General features: G+C 45.8%; 1 protein-coding gene across 2 annotated transcripts in view; it reads right to left on the bottom strand.

Moving 5' to 3' along the window:
* Nucleotides 1-20,972, bottom strand: part of TEX14 (testis expressed 14, intercellular bridge forming factor) — a 758,047-nt gene that overhangs the window by 475,888 nt on the left and 261,187 nt on the right. For both annotated transcript variants that reach the window (XM_077482232.1, XM_077482233.1), the window contains exons 4-5: nt 11,724-11,889; nt 3,659-3,792 (exon numbers count right to left, since the gene is read on the bottom strand). In XM_077482232.1, the coding sequence (XP_077338358.1) occupies nt 3,659-3,792; nt 11,724-11,889 (300 nt within the window). The remainder of the gene's footprint in view (nt 1-3,658; nt 3,793-11,723; nt 11,890-20,972) is intronic.

The following is a 20,972-nucleotide window of genomic DNA, read 5'->3' as shown; positions in this document are numbered from 1 at the left end:
CCCCAAAAAACTGCCTAAGTGGAATAAAAACATCTATACATAAAAAAAGGCTGCGCAACTTTAATTTAATTTGAATAATGCCCTTAATGTACAGTGGTGTGAAAAAGTGTTTGCCCTCATTTCCTGTTCCTTTGCATGTTTGTCACACTTAAGTGTTTCGGAACATCAAACCAATTTAAACAATAGTCAAGGATAACACAAGTAAACACAAAATGCAATTTGTAAATGAAGGTGTTTATTAGAGGTCGACCGATATATCGGCCGATATTTGCCGTTTTTTTAATAATCGGCATCGGCCGATTGTGCTGATAAAAAGCAGATTTAGAACTACAGCGGGACTTTGAAATGACTTCTGTCATAGAAGTCAGTGTAAGTTGCCATAGAAACGTCTTCCTCCTCTCTGGGCAGGCTGCCAAGAAAAGAACAAAATGATACAATGTTTACACTTAAATGAATGAAGTCATCTCAGTGTGTAGAAGTTCTCAGTTTAACCATTTAAAGACTAAGAGCCGGTTCACACTGCGGGCGATGCGAGGCGACACGACTTGCCTCGCCTCGATCTGACAAGTCGCCCCCGTTCTGTACAATGGAACCGTTCTGAGAGGAGCGACTCGAGTCGCTCCGACTCAGGAAAAAGGTTCCTGAACTACTTTCGGGCGACCTCGGGGCGACTTGCATTGACTTCTATACAGAAGTCACCTGCAAGTTGCCGCTGAGGTCGCGGCGAGGCAAGTCGGTGTCGCCTCGCATCGCCTGCAGTGTGAACCGGCCCTAAATCTTTTCTGACACTTGTTGCTTACAAGTAAAAATCCTGTATTTTCTGCCAGAAAATCACTTAGACCCCCCCAAAAATTATATATATTTTTTTAGCAGAGATCCTAGGGAATAAAATAGCGGTTGTTGCAATATTTTATGTCACACGGCATTTGCACAGAGGTCTTTCAAATGCATTTTTTTGGGAAAAAATACACTATTTAAAAAAATAAAAATAAAATAAAAACAGTAAAGTTTTTTTTTTAATCTAAATCATACATACAAGTAAACTGATTGGAGGTTTGTTTTGTTTAATAAATGTTTAAATGTAAGATATTTTCTGTATCACTTATGAAGGCTGCTTTCACACTGGAGCGGGGCAGGCGTTGATGGTAAAACGCACGTTTTAGCGGCTCTTTACCATAATTTTAGCGGTGCTATTTGGCTGCTAGTGGGGCACATATAACCCAGCTAGTGGCCAAGGAAGAGGTTAAATGCGCCCATGAAGCACTGCTGCCAAATCGCATTGCATGCGCTTCAGCAGTGGTGCCCATTCATATCAATAGGCAGGAGTGGTGGAGGAGCGGTATACACCACTCCAAACATGCTGCTTGCAGGACTTTTTTTTTTTAAGATCCTGCCAGAGCATCGCCTCAGTGTGAAAGCACTCTGTCTTTCACACAGACTGCAGGGGAGCCATTTTGCAGGCACTTTACAGGCGCTATTTTTAGCCCGAAAGCGCCTGAAAAAGGCCCCAGTGGGAAAGGTGTGTTAGATCAAGGGGGATTAAAAAAAAATAAAAAATAATAAAAAAGGAAAAAATAAATAAATAAAATAAAATCGGCCTAACATATCGGCCCTAAAAAATCGGCATCATATATCAGCTATCGGCCTCCATGATTTCTAAATATCGGCCAGAGAAAAACCCATATCGGTCGACCTCTAGTGTTTATTATTAAAGGTGAAAAAAAATCCAAACCATCATGGCCCTGTGTGAAAAAGTGATTGCCCCCTAAACCTAATAACTGGTTGGGCCACCCTTAGCAGCAACAACTGCAACCAAGCGTTTGCGATAACGTGCAATGAGGCTTTTACAGCGTCCTGGAGGAATTTTGGCCCACTCATCTTTGCAGAATTGTCCTAATTCAGTTACATTAGAGGGTTTTCGAGCATGAACGGCCTTTTTAAGGTCATACCACAACATCTCAATAGGATTCAGGTCAGGACTTTGGCTAGGCCACTCCAAAGTCTTCATTTTGTTTTTCTTCAGCCATTCGGTGGTGGTGGACTTGCTGGTGTGTTTAGGATCATTGTCCTGCTGCAGAACCCAAGTTTGTTTCAGCTTGAGTACACAAACAGATGGTCGGATATTCTCCTTCAGGATCTCTTGGTAGACAGCAGAATTCATAGTTCCTTTTATCACGGCAAGTCTTCTAGGTCCTGAAGCAGCAAAACAGCCCCAGACCATCACACTACCACCACCATATTTTACTGTTGGTATAATGTTCTTTTTATGAAATGCAGTGTTCCTTCTACGCCAGATATACTTGGACACACACCTTCCAAAGAGTTCCACTTTTGTCTCATCGGTCCACAAAATGTTGTCCCAAAAGTCTTGGGGATCATCAAGATGTGTTGTGGAGAAATTGAGACGAGCTTTGATGTTCTTTTTGCTCAGCAGTGGTTTTCTCCTTGGAACTCTGCCATGCAGGCCATTTTTGCCCAGTCTTTTCCTGATGGTGGAGGCATGAACGCTGACCTTAACTGAGGCAAGTGAGGCCTGCAGTTCCTTGGACGTTGTTGTGGGGTCTTTTGTGACCTCTTGGATGAGTCGTCGCTGCGCTCTTGGGGTAATTTTGGGCGGCCGGCCACTCCTGGGAAGGTTCACCACTGTTCCATGTCTTCGCCATTTGTGGATAATGGCTCTCACTGTGGTTCGCTGGATTCCCAAAGCTTTGGAAATGGCTTTATAACCCTTTCCAGACTGATAGATCTCAATTACTTTCTTTCTCAATTGTTCCTGAATTTCTTTGGGTCTCGGCATGATGTGTAGCTTTTAAGGATCTTCTGGTGGACCTTACTGTGTCAAGCAGCTCCTATTTAAGTGATGCCTTGATTGTGAACAGGTGTGGCAATAATCAGGCCTGGGTGTGGCTAGAGAAATTGAACTCAGGTATGGACAACCACAGTTATAGTATGTTTTAACAAGGGGGGCAATCACTTTTTCACACAGGGCCATGATGGTTTGGATTTTTTTTCACCTTTAATAATAAACACCTTAATTTACAAATTGCATTTTGTGTTTACTTGTGTTGTCCTTGACTATTGTTTAAATTGGTTTGATGTTCCGAAACACTTAAGTGTGACAAACATGCAAAGGAACAGGAAATGAGGAAGGGGGCAAACACTTTTTCACACCACTGTATGTGTGGGCCATTTACTGTATATATCCTGAAGCCTGACTGGGCATTGCTAAGAGAAGCCTAGCTGTTACCTGTTCACCAACACAGGAGTGAACTCTCAAATACTGAACTCAGAGCTACTGCATTAGGGAGGAGGAAGTGCATGTGTGGAGGTTTGCTCCTGTGATGGTGAAGGGGAACTAACAGCTGGGCCTCTCTTAGTAATATCCTTAGCAACATCCTGAGAATTTTCCAGTCAGGATTGAAGAGGTACATAAATGTCCTACACATAAAGCAAGGGCATTATTCAACTTCAATCTAAGTTGCCGTTTTTTTATTTACAGACGCCCTTTATATGCATAGGCAGTCTTTGGTAAAAGTGAACTATCCCTTTAAAAAAGGTTATGTATAAAATAATACAGAATTTAGAATTCTATACAAACAATCAATATAAAAGAAAATACTTCTAAAATAAAAAAAGAGTCAGATATTAAAATGCGCACCTTGGTGAAAGAAGTTCTATCAGAGATGAACTATTTATGAGTTCTTGTGATGAAACAATATTTTTGGCTTTGCAATTAAAGCCATGGATCAAAACATGCATATGTGCAGAGCATTGGTCAATAAACTCCAGCATCTGAAATAATAAAAACAAAGAAAATATAACTTTCTAAAATAAACCTATTACTTTTGAAAAGTATTTTTAAAACATTATTTATTCAATTGAAAATCCCAATTGATGTAAAAGATAATCAGCTTAAAGTCCTAACTACAGCCAGCTATGCCATTTGTTTATTACAGGATTTTATAAAGTACCATCAATTTACACGGCAATTTACATGCTATACCGCAGTCCCTGCCCTCAAGGAGTTAACAATTTAAGGCTGGGTACACACGGGCCAAAAATCATCCGAAAGCAGTCAGTGTGGCCCATGTGTCCAGCTTCTGTCAGACAGGCATGCTGGAAAACCAGCAACTGACCAGCATCTAATCAGTGCTGGCAGCCAATGCATACATCCAGGAAGCTCATATACTAGTGTCACATCTTTTTTGCATTGTTGGCAGGATGGGTGACATTAAGCATACATGCCTGGGGTGATTTAAAGCAGTAGTCCAGACACAGACATCTTTACAAATTCTTAAGTGCAAAAAAACTTACTCTGGGTCAGTGTGTTATCTGTGAGTTTCCTTCAAATTACTATGAAATTTGCATATTCTGGATGGTACAGCTAGCACTGTTCTTCCAGCACTAAAAATGTTGTGCACATACAAAAGTATGTGGTTTACCCATCTCTTTTCTCCCCTTTTACAGGTTACCTTATATTCCCCAAAGTACACCTCATTATTCCTGGAGCAGCACCAGTGCCTGCAATACACACGGGGGTTTATTTACTAAAGGCAAATCTTGCAAACTTTGCACTACAAGTGCTCAAATTCTCTGCAGAATGCTTAAATGTAGAGACATCTTTTATAGTCCTATAGTTTATTCGTGACTGAAATGTCAGGGTCCATAACCAGAACAGCCCATGTATTACTGAATTGTTTTTCCACTAGATATAGCTCAACAATGATTCTCGGAGGGGTGAAAACTTTTTCAGGAGAAACCCATTCATTCTAAATTGCCCGCTCTATTTATTCATGAATGATAAATGTCTTTTTAGACTTTGCAAGTCTTAGTACTGAGAAATGCATGGTGAGATCAAGGAGAATCAAGTCTTGATGCTGAGGCTTTTGCACATAGAAGAAGTAAGTATATCTACATTGGCAAGATTGCGAGAAGTCATGACATCAGGTGTATGGGAGAATGGGGGTGAAAAATCTTCTGTGGCCCCCTCTAATGCTGCCTCTGGGTCTTCTTCAAAGTTTACCATGTCCACCTCTTCCTTTTCTGACTCAGGTAGAGAAGGTGGAGGTGAAGAAGAAACGTGGTGCTTTTGGAATCTGGACAGGGAGTGCTAGAATCGGACGCAGAGACAGTTGTAAACTAGGGTCCTGCTCCCATGCCAGAGAAGCAACATCACTCAATGATTTCAGCGCTTCACAACCCATCAGCATAGCAAATGTTTGCCTGAGCTTTTTTGCTGCAGTTCCCCTGCACTTGGTTTCCACCATTGAGATCAGTGATGGTATTCCCCAGTGGGGTACTCATGGACTAGGGTGCTGAAATGGGGTAAGCATGTCTGAAGAAGGATACACAGCAACCCAGGTATCCACATCCTGTAGTGAAGTCTTTATAACAAGAAGTGCCCGAGTCCATTTTAAGGGTTCTGGGTGAAAGTGGTGGTAATAGTGCGGCCTGAACAGTCATCACCTGAGACTAAGCTCTGAATGGTCAAATTTTTACCAAATTCAAAAGTTTAAACACTCAGTAGTAAATAAAGTCAAACACATGCCCAGTTCCTGGTAGTTTTAACATAAAAATTAATACTATTCATGGAAATGGTGCTAACGAATTTAGGCCTTGGCCATCACATGACGAACATGATCATGTCCCTATACTCTAACCCAACTGCGAGGGTGAGAGCTAACCGTACTCTGTCAAACGCCTTCTCCATTAAAAATGGAACAAGGCAGGGTTGCCCCCTCTCCCCGATCCTATTTATTCTAACCTTAAAGCCCTTTCTACAGACGATCACCTTAAACGGAGACATCAAGGGTGTCAAATCCCCAATACGGGAATTCAAATATGTGTTCGCCGATGATATACTGATGTTCCTTACAAAACCCATTACCACCATCCCAATTATTCTGTCGGAATTCCAACGATTTCAAGCCATATCCAATCTCAAAATAAACTTTTCAAAATCGTATGCCCTTAATGTTTCCCTTCCAGAAGAAATCCAAAAACAATGCAAAACTAATTTCCCGGTGCGTTGGAAAAACGACTCCATTACTTACCTGGGCACCCAAATCCCTCGGAAGATTACTGATCTGTACTCCAGGAATTATCTCCCCATCCTACACAACTTAAATGCCGACCTTGAGAAATGGAACAAACAAACTTTCTCTTGGTTTGGCAGAATTGCGGTCCTGAAGATGAATGTCCTACCACGCTTATTGTACATTCTTCAAACTGTCCCTATACAGGTTCCCCAAACCTTTTTCAAAACATACAATGGTATCTGCTCCAGGTTTCTCTGGGGTAGCCGGAAACCTAGAATCGGCCTTAAGACCCTCGCACATCCTAAACACTTAGGAGGCCTTGGCTTCCCAGATATACTCAATTATTATAGAGCTGTCCATCTTACCAGAATTGTGGACTGGAATGTCCACAGTCCTTATAAAGATTGGGTCTCCTTAGAAGCATCCTTCTCTCCTCTCTCACTAGCATCCATGCCCTGGACACAATCAACTCACACCCTGAACGCCGCCGCCCAACACCCCCTCATAAGCCCAACCCTAAGATGTTTCAAACAGATCTGCTCTCATACTCTGACCCCAATTAAATGTAACCCGGACTTTCCACCCAGCATGTCCCCCGAATTCCTGTCAGACAGTTGGACACAGGATAAGCTAAGAGCCTACAACTTCTATTAGAGAGGCAAACATCATGCCAGCCTTGAAATTGGCAAGCAACACAGATAGACCTCCCATCCCTCCCTGGACTTACTTGTTAATCGCCCACTACCTGAGATCGCTGGACAGAGACTCTCGATGCTCCAGACCGCTAATCCCATTTGAGAAGTTGGGTACACAATCAGACCCCCAAAGACACCTCATAGCACTCACCCATAACCTACTCTTTGACGAAGAACGTCCCAGCTCCATTAAAGCTTGCAAGCGTTGGGAAGAAGACTTATCCCTCGCAATCAGTGACGAACAATGGGAATCCATCTTCCATACTATCCATAAGGGCTCACTGAACATGAACACTCAAGAGAATGGCTACAAAATACAATCAACGTGGTACCGTACTCCAACTCTCCTACACAAAATCACTCCGAGCACTGCAGATACTTGTTGGAGGTGCCATCAGGATAGGGGGACGCTACTACACATTTGGTGGTCCTGTATCCCACTGCAAGGGTATTGGAGAGAAGTATGCAGAATCATCACAATCATTACCACATACAATATAGATCCTACCCCATCTCAATACCTTCTCCACCTCTCACCTCTACCGAGAAATGTTTACCATGGCTCATTGGCAATGCACATGATCAATGCAGCTAAGCAATGTATCCCCATTCACTGGGGCTCCCCCAGAACACCATCAATTAAAGAATGGTTCACCAGAATAAATAAAATAGCAGAAATGAAGGAGCTGATCCACATTTCCAGGGACACACCTTCAAAATTCAACATGAAATGGGCCTGCTGGAAACACTTCCAGACAACCAATGCATTCACAGAGGTAAACAAATGATGACCCATACATATGCTTACCTATTGGTCATAACCAGCACATACCAGTATAAACCCGAGGTGGGGTAAAGAATTAAAAAGACGCTTACGACACATTAAGTAACATACCAACTGGAATGCTCCGAGAGGGGGGGGGGTCGCCGAGAAAGAGCCCTGCCATTTCTTACACCCTCATGACACCTGACGACAGCGCCGGATGCCCCGAGAAACCCTCCCTCTATCCTCAGCAAGCTCAAACCCCCCCCCTTTTTTTTTCTCTCTCTCTTCCCTTTCTCCTCCCCCCCCCCCTCCTCTTTCCCCTTTTCTCTCTCACTCCCCATCCCCTCGCCCCCCCCTCCCCCTTCTAATCATTCCCCATCCTGACCCCATCCCCCACTCTGTAGACTCACTCTATACAATTAAATATCAGCAGTACAGAACCCCGGAAGTACAATCTACTGATGTGGTCCACTGACTTTCACCAAGGACCCCCCCCCCCCCAAAAAAAAAAAAACGGGCTGGTACACACGATCTCATGAACAAACCTCCAGGCTGCAGGCGCTCACCCAGGCTCAAATAGCCATATCCTCAAATGAACCCCGCACATCCTCACCCCCAGACCGAATTGGCTTTAAGTTTGAGGATAGAGATCCTTTACATCCCCACAATATACCAACTCATTTTGATCTTCTTTTTCTTTCTTTTCTGTTTTCGGCTCCCTCGTCTTCTACCTTGTGAGAGCTATTCTGAAATTCCTTATCTCTGATAAGTTGTGACCCAAGGTAGTCAAGCTACCCTACGAAAGTTTGTATGTTCAAATGCTCAGTGCTCGATTTTGTTTCTGCCAAGAACTCTGATTGTGTTTATGTAATGTTTTTTCCAGCATGTTGTAATTTTTCTGTACATCTATGCATTTTCCTCAATAAAAACTGTCTTTAAAAAAAATAAAAATACTATTCAGAAGTCACTAATACAGTATCTCACAAAAGTGTATACACCACTCACATTTTTGTAAATATTTTATTATATGTTTTCATGTGACAACACTAAAGAAATTACACTTTGCTACAATGTAAAGTAGTGAGTTTACAGCTTGTATAACAGTGTAAATTTGCTTTCCCCTCAAAATAACTCTATACCAGGGGTGGGTTGACCATCAGGCACTTTGGGCACTGCCCAAGGGCCAGTGGCCACCCCGTCAATCACAGCTAGCTGACGGGTAGATCGGGTCCAGAATCCCTGCCCCCTGCTTAGACTGCAGTGTAAACAGACCCCTTGTAATGCGTTCCTACTCGCCGGCCCCTCCTCCCCCCCCCATCCACCCCAGGTGCTTGTATTTGTCCTCACCTCGGACAGGCGAGAAGAGAGGAGGTGTCTGTTTTACAGCCACTTCCCGTGCTACTCTGTCGTGCCCTATAATGTGCCCTGCTGCTCACCATGTAGTGTGCCCTCCTACCCTCCACACACACATATTGTGCCCTCCTGATCCCCTGTGCTCTGACCTGCTGACTTCTATACTTTGCCATGGATCCCCCATGCTCTGCCCTGCCCTGCTGCCCCCTGTCTAAGTGAAAATGTCCAAATTGGTCCCAAAGTGTCAATATTTTGTGTGGCCACCATTATTTTCCAACACTGCCCTAACCCTCTCGGGCATGAAGTTCACCAGAGCTTCACAGGTTGCCACTGGAGTCCTCTTCCACTCCATGACGACATCACAGAGCTGGTGGATGTTAGAGATCTTGTGCACTCCACCTTCCATTTGAAGATCCCCCACAGATGCTCAATAGGGTTTAGGTCTGGAGCTGTGCTTGGCCAGTCCATCACCTTTACCCTCAGCTTCTTTAGCAAGGCAGTGGTCGTCTTGGAGGTATGCTTGGGGTCGTTATGTTGGAATACTGCTCTGCTGCCCATTCTCCAAAGGGAGGGGATCATGCTCTGCTCCAGTATGTCACAGTACATGTTGGCATTCATAATTCCCCCAATGAACTGTAGCTCACCAGTGCCGGCAGCACTCATGCAGCCCCAGATTATGACACACCCACCACCATGCTTGACTGTAGGCAAGACACACGTCTTTGTACTCCTCATCTGGTTGACGCCACACACGCTTGACACCATCTGAACCAAATATGTTTATCTAGGTCTCATCAGACCACAGAACGTGGTTCCAGTAATCCATGTCCTTAGTCTGCTTGTCTTCAGCAAACTGTTTACGGGCTTTCTTGCACATCATCTTTAGAAGATGCTTCCTTCTGGGACAACAGCCATGCAGATAAATTTGATGCAGCGTGCGGCGTATGGTCTGAACACTGACAGGCTGACCCCCACCCCTTCAACCTCTGCAGCAATGCTGACAGAACTCATACATCTATTTCCCAAAGACAACCTCTGGATATGATGCTGAGCACGTGCACTCAACTACTTTGGTCGACCATGGCGAGGACTGTTCTGAGTGGAAGCTGTCCTGTTAAACCACTGTATGTTCTTGGCCACCGTGCTGCAGTTTAGTTTCAGGGTCTTGGCAATCTTCTTATAGCCTAGGCCATCTTTATGTAGAGCAACAATTCTTTTTTCAGATGCTCAGAGAGTTGTTTGCCACGAGGTGCCTTGTTGAACTTCCAGTGACCAGTATGAGAGAGAGAGAGAGCGATAACACCAAATTTAACAAACCTGCTCCCCATTCACACTTGAGACCTTGTAACACTAACGAGTCACATGACACCGGGGAGGGAAAATGGCTAATTGGGCCCAATTTGGACATTTTCACTTAGGGGTGTACCCACTTTTGTTGCCAGTGGTTTAGACATTAAAGTGGTTGTAAACTCTTACAACACACTTTGACCTACAGGTAAGCCTAGATTAAGGCTTACCTGTAGGTCCAAGAAATATCTCCTAAACGAAATATTTGCCGAAAGACAGGCACTGCTGTCTACGGCGCATGCGCCGTAGACAGCGGCGTGCAGGTGCACTGAGCGTGGCATCGCCAACGGCGAAGATGCCACGCATGTCGGCTCCCGTGCGCATGCGCGGGAGTGACGTCATCGCGGCTTCGCCGAAAGACAGCAACGAAGAAGCGAGACCCCACCGAGAAGATGGATGCGCCGGACTACAAGGGACAGAGGTGACATCGCTGGCTCCTGTGTCAGGTAAGTGACACATAATGGACTACTATGCGATGCCTTTGCAGGGAATGAAAGAGGAAGTAAACTCATCAGGGTTTACTTCCTCTTTAATGACTGTGTGTTGAGTTATTTTGAGGGGACAGCAAATTTACACTGTTATACTAGCTATAGACTCACCACTTTACATTGTAGCAAAGTGTAATTTCTTCAGTGTTGTCACATAAAAAGATATAATAAAATATTTACAAAAATGTGAGGGGTGTACTCACTTTTGTGAGATACTGTAAGTGTACTGCAAACTGTCGAGATGCCAAGTCTCGTATCTACTATAAGGCTATAGTAACAGTCCGAAAACAGGCCAAATCTGTCTTACCTTTACACATCGCTAGTCCCTGTATGGCTCCAAGCTTTACACGTCATGGTGGTCTCCAGAGGGATCTCTAACATCTGAGAACCATAGGAATGAACAAAGGCTCTGGACCTGTAAAGCACCCTGCAACAAATAACACGCGTTGCCCTTAGAGGCAAGGTGAGCGCCCAAGCAGGATCCAGTGCCCGGCAACATAAGCACTGCTCCCGCAGCATGAGGTCCAGGTACTGTTCCTAAAGTATTACAGAGGTTGTAGTGATCTGAATGCACTGCTTCAATTCTAATAGGTTGAATGCAGTGTTGAGTCGGCTGAAGACCGGATAGAAGAATTTGAAGTAAATAGGAACTAGTTAAGGATAAAAACTTCTCCACAAGGGAGAAGAGGTCCATTACCTAAGGACACTAGCAAAAAAAAAAGGTCTCACAGAATGGGCTAGAATTATAGTGGTATGCCCAAGGGGACCTGTCCAAAAGCTTTGCAAGTGTCCATGTGAAGGTAGCAGTTTATAACCCAGGGTCAATGAATACCCAGCCTATATCCTGTACTGTATAATTAAGATAATATACTGTATGTTCAAACATTACAATGTGTTTTTTTTTTCCCACAGACAATTTTAAACAGTGCCTCTTTACACCAGTTTACACCAGAATTCAAAGGTATGAGTAAATAAGAATTGATTGCACATTGTAAAAGATTATACTGTATGGCATATTGAATTTAGTTAAAATAACCTGAGCATGTTGATCTCTTCCTGCCATGATGGCCCAGTCATATGGTCTTCTGGACTTTTCATCATGGAGTCGTAAATCTCCTCCTACATCAATAAGCTGGCTCATAATCCACTGGTTACAGGAAAATGCTGCTGCATGGACAGGGGTGCTCCAATCAAAACAGCGACTGAAAAATATATATTCTTTTAAATTTTCATTTTATTTTCAATTATGGCAAGTCAAAAGAAGATGATAATAATAATAATAATAATAATAATAAAAATAATAATAATCATCATAAGATAAAACAAAGACAAAAGAAAAAGTATTTATGGAACTGGAGTTTCGCTGGAATGGAGGTAAGGAACGTTTGGACATTACTGCCCATGCTATGAAACTTACTAATGCATACAATGTCTTTCTATGAGTTCATTGACAGACACAGTGCGTCCTAATGTTGACCGTAGGGTTATAGTGCCGCCTACTGGAGTGGGACACTAGGCAGAAAAAGAACTCAGCACCGCCTATGGGCAGTCTAGGCTGGTATATACCCCCTTTTCTGCTTTAGAAAGCTTAGTTAGTCACTGGAGCTTGTCAAGTGGGAGGAACACTATGGCCTGCACAGAGTCAAGGACCAGACTTGGGTACTCAGGTAAAATATACTTCTTCGGCTTCAGGGCCCCACCAAAGTCCTGCAGAGCGTGCAGCCAGATCACCACATTGTCCACTGGAGCAGAACAAGTCCCAGCATGGAGGAGAAAAGAGACCAGATCATTTGAGCACGGAAATCTCCCACATAGTCAGCAACACCCGGACTGGGGCCAGCACCTTGGCAAAAAGCAGAGGGGGGAGGCCAGGCCAAAGGAAAGGTAATGCATGCTCACAACCACAAAACCTAAAAAGCATGCTTGATTTTTATGGGGGATGCATTGCTTCTTGAACTTCTGCACAAAGCAATTCAGGGCCTTGGGGTCCAGGATGTGACAAACTTCTTCCTTCTCTGAAACCGTAACAGGTTGGAGTAAAACTTCCAAAACTTCTCCAAGTCCGGAACCAGGCAATCACCCCCTGGAGTAGCAGATCCTGCACTGCCCTATGACTGGCCAGCAGGCGAGCTAAAGAGAGAGATAAGATTATAAGAAAACAAATTCTCTAGCAGGTAGTAACAAAACAATCTCGGACACCTTTATTTCATGGGCCCTCGGAGAACAGGGAAGGCCAAGGGCCTGCAAAATATCAAAGACATCCCCTAACAAAACAAAAAGCGGGTGGAGGAAAGCCAGCACTCAGAGGACTTGCCCACGGGCTCAGTGGGCTTGTGAGATCAGGTCCACTTTGTGCCACCTGCAAGAGCCCGGAAAGCATTGGACCCTCTATCCAAGGAGCAAGAAAGATGAAAAGGCCTCTTGTGTGCAGGGAAGGAAGGACCTGGCTCCTCCCCTTCTTTAGACTGTGGAAGAAAGATACTCTCCCCCTCGAGGAGATACTTAAAGATGTAATTTAGGGCAGCCCAAAAAATCATTCATCTTGGAAGGGGATGTCTGCCAAGGCCTTTTTAGACATCTAGTTTGCAGATCAAAGCTCAAAGCAAACACTCACTGAAATGTCAACGCTTAGACAGAGAGCTTGAAGAGCAATGGGACTACATCCAAGGATGCTTTCCACACGTACCTAAGGCCCTGAACCAGATGGTCCCTCAGATCTACATAGGCTGGAGACACCTGCTCCTACCTAAACTTCAGCGTAGGAGCTTAGGCCACTCAATAAGTACGTGGCATAAAAGGACCAAAAAGAGGATGCAAAGCTGAGCCTGCAATAGTACACAGTGACTGCGCCTGCCTTCCTGTCTGTAGAATCCTTAAAGTAGGGGGACTCCTCCACTGGCATCATAGTTGCCTTAGTCAACCTAGTTTACACTGACTTAATACACTAAACGAGGGACAAGAATGGCAGATGTCGAGTGTATTGGCAGCAGTATCTGCCCAATAAGACAAGGGCATAAAGCCACCCTCAGCTCAGATACAAAGCACAGGTGGCAGCAGGAAAAAGAAAGGTGGAAATTCCTCATGGTGAAAAGGTAGGCGCAGGAGTTTTGCCCCAGCATTAGCCCGGCCCCGTCTACCACTGTATTCCCCAGTGAGACAAGGCTGCAACACAGCTACCCGAAGCGCAGGTGGAAAAAGCCGCAGTCAAAAAGGGGGGTTGCCTTTGGTTACAACAGCAGGCATATCAGTCTGCCCTGGTGCCTGCCCACCACAGCTCCGCCCATCAGGAAAAGGGAACCTGGCTGCAACTGAGCTGACTCCAGCACTGGTACAGAGCACTTCATCAAGGAAAGGCAGGAAAGGCAGAAAAGGACTGGTGCCCACCGTTAGCATGTTGGGCACCACAGCATGCCTGATCAGCCACCCATCCCAGCTCTATCCCCCAACAGAGCAAGGGCATCGGCTATGGCATATCCGCCCACTGCTCAGGCAGAGCAGGTGCAAGTGACAGTGGAGAAGAGTGGATGCCCACAGTCAGAATGACAATCACAGAGCCCACTGGAGTAGGCCGCAAAACCTCGGCCTAAATTAATGGCAGCTCGACCATGTGGTGCGGGTACCACAGGAGGGCTTCATACCCAAAAACTGTCCAAGTAGGAGTGGGGGTACAGATCATTACTGGTCTCACGATTTGATTATATTACGATTATCCTGTCAAATATTTTATTAGATTCTGCGATACATCACGATGCATCAGAATTAATACCTATGGTTTTTATCCAAAAATTCAAGCAGTCAGAAGAACTCAATTTTTTTCATTTTCATTTGCTCTTAGGATATTGCGCTATTTGGGGAAGGTAGGGGCGTTTTTTACATCTAGAGGAAAAACAGAAAGGCTTCTCTGTCGTAAGAGCTGTGAAAATGTGGAATAGATTGACTCTCTCACAAACTAGTTCTGGGCTGCTCAGTAAATTGTTTTAAGACCTGAAATGCATTCCTGTCCTAGATGCACAAAATATAAGTGATAGTGACAGAGGGATGGTGGAGCGGGGCTGGGATCAGGCAGAAGGATGGTGGTGGGGGGGATGGGATCAGGCAGAGGGAGGGATGGGATCAATTGGCAGAGGGATGGTGGTGGGGATGGAATCAGTGGCAGAGGGATAGTGGGATGGATACAATCAGGAGTGGGGGTGGGATGGGATCAGTTACATAGGTGCATAGTTAGGTTGAAAAAAGACACAAGTTTATCTAGTTCAACCAAAAAATGTATGAAAAGATACAATCCAATATACACAATCCTTCACCCACAGTTGATCCAGAGGAAGGTGAAAAACCCAGCAAAGCATGATCCAATTTACTACAGCAGGGGCAAAAATTCCTTCCTGATCCCCGAGAGGCAATCGGATTTTGCCTGGATCAACTTTAACTATGAATGTTAGTACCCAGTTATATTATGTACATTTAGGAAGGAATCCAGGCCTTTTTTAAAGCAATCTACTAAGCTTGCCAGAACCACCTCTGGAGGGAGTCTATTCCACATTTTCATAGCTCTTACTGTGAAGAAACCTTTCCATATTTGGAGATTAATTTTTTTTTCTTCTAGACGTAAAGAGTGCCCCTTGTTCTCTGTGATGACCTTAAAGTAATAACTCAACACCAAGTTCACTATATGGACCACTTATGTATTTGTACATGTTGATCATATCCCCCCTTAATCTCCTCTTCTCAAGAGGGAATAGATTCGGTTCCTCTAATCCTTCCTCATAGCTGAGCTGGTGGGTGGGATGGATGGGATCAGGGACAGTGGGATTGTTGGGGGGGGGGGGGGTGGTGGTGGTATCAGTGACAGAGGGATGGTGGGGGGGATGGGATCAGTGACAGAGGGATGATGGTGCGGGGGGGGGGGTATCAGGGGCAGAGGGATGGATGGGATCAGTGGCAGAGGGATGGCGGTGAGGGGGTGGGATCAGTGGAAGAGGTCTTTCAAATGCAATTTATTGGGAAAAAAATACACCTTAACCACTTAAGCCCCGGACCAATTTGCAGCCAAAGGACCCAGCCCCTTTTTGTGATTCGGCACTGTGACGCTATAACTGACAACTGCACGGTCCTGCAAAGTGGCTCCCAAACAAAATTGGCGCCCTTTTTTTCCCACACATAGAGCTTTCTTTTGGTGGTATTTGATCACCTCTGCGGTTTTCATTTTTTGTGCTATAAACAAAAATAGAGCAACAATTTTGAAAAAAATGCAAATTTTTTTACTTTTTGCTATAGTAAATATCCCCCAAAAATATATAAAAAAAACAATTTTTTTCCTCAGTTTAGGTCGATACGTATTGTTCTACATATTTTTGGTAAAAAAAAATTCGCAATTAGCGATTATTGATTGGTTTGTGCAAAAGTTATAGCATTTACAAAGTATAAAATACATTTTTTTTATTAATATATAGATTTTTTTTACTAGTAATGGCGGTGATAAGCGATTTTTATTGTGACTGCGACATTATGGCGGACACTTCGGACATTTATGACACTTTTTTGGAACCATTGTCATTTATACAGCAATTAGTGCTATTTAAATGCACTGATTCCTGTGTAAATGACACTGGCAGTGAAGGAGTTAACCACTAGGAGGCAGTGTAGGTGTTATGTATGACGTTACGTGTTTTTTATTGTAGGGGGTGTGGACTGGAATGTGACGTCACTGATCGTCCTTCCTTATAAAAGGGAACAGACGATCCGTGACAGCCACACAGGGAAGCAAGGGGAGAGGTTTGTTTACAGACCTCTCCTCGTTCTTCAGCTCTGTGACCCGATCGCGGCACGCCAGTGGCGATCGGGTCCGCTGGTACCACAGCCACGGTCACGGAGCACAGGAACGGGTCGGGAGCGCTCCGGCGGCGGCGCACTCCCGACCCACGGCTGGGCACTTAAAAAGCAATGTACAGGTATGTGCTTGTGCCCAGCCGTGCCATTCTGCTGACGTACATGGCGTGAGGCGGTCCTTAAGTGGTTAATTAATAAAAATTAATAGTTCACCAACTGACACAGCTCCTTTCTTAGACCATTGTTACGCCACCTTCAGGAGAGGACTAGGCAGAACATGTTAACATGTTATAACAAAACAAGAACTTTCTAGTTCCGCCCAAGGGGCGGTCCCTTGGTCACAACCCCCCAGCCTGCCTCCTGCAGCCTCAGTACGTCAACAAGCAGTATAACGTAAAAAAATAGGAGGGGAAGGTGCTGTGTCAGACAGTGAACTACAGAGAAAAGGATTTTACGGTGAGTACAAAAAAAAAAAAATGTCTCTTACGTTCACCGACTGATACAGCTCCTTTCTTAGACCATTGGGACGTCCCCAAGCAGTGCCAAAACGTGGGGTGGGACACAGCATAAAAACTTCACCCACAATGGCATGTGGGGACCAGTTTAAAACTTCACCCACAAAAAACAGAGTGGGAACAGCAAAGAACTTTTACCCACAAAAAAAACAGAGTGCTCCTCAATCTGGGAGTCACTACCTCACAAACCGCCTCAAAACTTGAGGTAACAAATGCAACAGTAAATTTACTAAAAAAGTACTGTGTTTTTAACCAAAAAAACAAGAAAAATGTAAGTGCAATTGCAAATTACACGGCCTCCTGTAAAACTTTGTGGCCAAAACAGGCATCAGCCTTGTAAAGGTGTGAACAGATGACCAATTCACCGATTTACACACTTGTGAGACTGACGCTTGATGTCAGAAGGCCCAAGACGTTCCAATTGCCCTGGTGGAGTGGGCCGTGACCGGAAAGGGGGGCACTTGCCCCTTCAAGGCATAGGCCTGTACTACAATCTGTCTGATCCACATGGAAATGGTGGCCGATGAGACCGCCATGCCATTTTTCGGAACAGCCATGAAACAAAGCCATGAAACAAACAAGGAGACTGACTTCCCGAAAGGGAGCCATAGCCAACAAATACACCTTCAGAGCCCAGACCATATCCAGGGAATGGAGGGCCCCCTCTTTAGGATGTGTCGGTTTTGAACACAGAGATGGGAACACAATGTCTTCATTGATGTGGAACGCCTAAACCACCTTTGGCAGAAAAGAACGCAACACCAACTTATCCTTGTGGATAACAAGATAGGGAGACTTGCAAGACAAGGCCACCAGTTCCGAAACCCTCCTGGCCGATGTAATGGCCACTAGAAAGACCACTTTCTGAAAAAGAGTCAACAGAGGGATCTCTGATATTTTCAAATGGCGGTTTCTGAAGCGTCAATAACACCAGGTTAAAGTGGTTCTGCACCTAAAAAAAAAAAATATTAAAGGCCAGCAGCTACTAATATTGCAGCTGCTGACTTTTAATAAAATCAAACTTACCTGTCCCAGGGTCCAGCGATGTTGGCAGGAGATGACAAGCGATCGCTCGTCTCGCTGCTGCCCCCGCCGCCATCCTCTGTCAGGGAATCGGGAAGTGAAGTATCGCGGCTTCACTGCCCAGTTCCCTACTGTGCATGCGCGTCTCTTCTGGTCCCCCACTGTGTCCTGGGAACTGTGTGTTTCCCAGAACACAACGGGGGGGGGGGGGGGGGTGTGGCGGGGCGTCTGCGGCGGTCTGCCCGGAAGTGGGTGCAGATACCTGGATTATCCAGGTAACTGCACCCCCCTCCCCCCTGAAAGGTGCCGATTGTGGCACCGGAGGGGGGGGGGGATAAGATTAGCGGAACTTTCCCTTTAGGGTGGAGAACCGCTTCAAGATGCCACGGGGGTAACGGTGGATGCACCGGAGGAACTACATGTCGGACCCCTTGAACAAAAATGTTCACTAGAGAGTGAGACGTCAGGGGTCGCAAAAAAAAGACAGCCAAAGCAGATATGTGTCCTTTAATGGTGCCTAAAGCCAATTTCTGGTCTACTCCTTGCTATAGAAACAGCAGGATCCTGGATATAGAAAAGGAGCGTGGAGGCCATCCTTTCTCCTCACACGTGGTATGATGCTATATCTTCCAAAAATAAGATTTCCATGCTCTCAGCAAAGTTGGAATCACCGATGCCGAAAGACCCCGGTTCCTCAACACCTGGCTCTCAATAGCCATGCTAAAAGCAGCGATGGTAAAGCAGGATGGAGAAACGGACCTTGAGACAGCAGGTCCTCTCGTAATGGCAGTTGCCACGGGGCGTCTGCCACCAGCGCGTCTGGCGCGCCTGCCCAAGGATCTCTTGTCCTGTACACGAATCTCAGCACCTTCCGATTGAGACGGGAGGACAGAAGATCTATGTCTGGTGTGCTCCATCACAGGCACAGTAGCCTGAACACCTCCGGAGGCAACGCCCATTCTCCTGGGTCCAGCATCTGGCGACTTAGATAGTCCGCCTGCCAGTTCTCCAGTCCCGGGATGTAAGTGGCCGATAGGGCCGGAACATGTCGCTCTGCCCACTGAAGAATGTGAGCGACCTCCCATGCGGCGGCCGAGCTTCTTGTTCCTCAATGGTAATTGACATATGCCACCGCCGTGGCGTTGTCTGACTGGATCCTGATCGGACACCCTCGAAATCTTATTGACCATGGTGGAGAAGCATAGCCTGATTGCTCGCAGCTCGAGTGCATTGATCGGCAACTTGGACTCCTCCTCCGACCAGAGGCCCTGGGTCAACTGAACTCCCATTACTCCACCCCATCCGGTGGTGGCGTCCGTTGTGATCACTGTCCAATGCAGTGATAGGAACGACTCCCCGGACCGAAGCGCCGGGGACCTCTGCCACCAGAGCAGGGAGTCCCTGACTAACTGGCTCACCTGAATCTGCCGATCCAGGGATAATGGAGGTTTATCCCATTTCGTCAAGATCTCCTTCTGCAAGACTCTGGTGTGAAACTGGGCATACGGTACTGCCTCGAAGGAGGCCACCATGAGCCCCAGGACTCGCATGCAGAAGCATATAGACAACCACGTGCGGTTCATCAGCAGGTTTACTGCGGCTCAGAGTTTGCAGCTTGTCTGAAGGGAGAAAACTTTCACTTCCATGGAGTCCGGCAGTAAGCCTAGGTACTCCAAGCGTTGAGTCGGTACAATCACCAACATTTTTAGGTTCAACAGTCACCCACATTCCTGTAGGGTCTGCATGGTGATCACCACATCCTCCTCTAATTCTGAAGCGGAAGATGCTCTCAGGAGGAGATTCTCTAGGTAACCTACGATCGCGATCCCGCATTGTCCCAGCAACACCAAAACAGGAGCCAATACCTTGGTAAAGACTTGGGGAGCTGATGCCAAGCCAAAGGGGAGAGCCACAAACTGGTAGTGGGCTTCCCCAACTGCAAATCGCAGAAATTTCTGATCCCAAAGGCATATGGGTATGTGCAGGTACGCATCCAAAATGTCCAAAGACGCCAGGGAGTCCCATTGATAGAGTGCAACGACTACTGAGTAAACTGATTCCATTCTGAACCTCTGTACTTTTACAAAGCAATTGAGGGCTTTTAGGTCCAAGATTGGACATACCCCTTCCTTTTTGGGGACTACAAACAGATTGGAGTAGAACCCCTGGAATCTTTCTGGAACCGGTACTATCATCCCGCGACTCAGCAGGTCCCTTACCGCCCCCATCAGGGCCCCCCAGCGAGCCGGGAGTACGGTATGCTGGAGGGAAATAATCTGTTTGGCGGCCAAGAGAGGAACTCTTGTAGGCAGAGGAAATCAGATCGCTGACCCATTGGTCACAGCCGAGAGGCCCACCGGTCTGCAAACCCCCGAAGGCGACCCCCCCACCCGTGTTGCGGGCGAGGGCAAACCTTCATGCAGTAGCACTTTTGCTTGCGGTTCCAGGGACGTTTTTGTCCTTCAGAGGTCGTCCTGTCGGGCTGGGGACGTTTAGCCATTTGTGAGCGGAAAATGAGGGCCCTTGCCTACGGCGTGGCTCCTAAGCCTATCTGGCCTGTGGGAGTAGTGTACTCTTACCACCTGTGGCATTTTTAATAATGTCATCCAACGAGGCTCCAAAGAGCCGCTCGCCAAGGAAGGGTAAAGGCTTTTTTAGATGCCTGGTCGGCCGACCAGCGTTTTTAGCCAAATCAGGCACCTCAGCACCACAGCTGACACTGCAGCCCTGGATAAAAGAGGGAGAGTATCCAGGGCCATGTCACAAACATACTTAAGGCCTTGCAATAACTGGTCTTCTAGTTCCACGCAGACAGGAGAAGCCTGTTGCTCCTCCAATTTGTGGTTTGATAATTTTTACCCACTCAGTAGGTGTCTGCGACACAAGTGCGGATGCCAGTACTGATCGCATTGCTGACCCCA

Source organism: Lithobates pipiens, unplaced genomic scaffold (assembly GCF_037356315.1).
Source record: "Lithobates pipiens isolate NorthernLeopardFrog02 unplaced genomic scaffold, aLitPip1_a1.2 Scaffold_16, whole genome shotgun sequence".
Lineage (NCBI taxonomy): Eukaryota > Metazoa > Chordata > Amphibia > Anura > Ranidae > Lithobates > Lithobates pipiens.
Note: the sequence above shows the minus strand (reverse complement) of the source record. Positions and strands in the feature narration are given on the sequence as shown.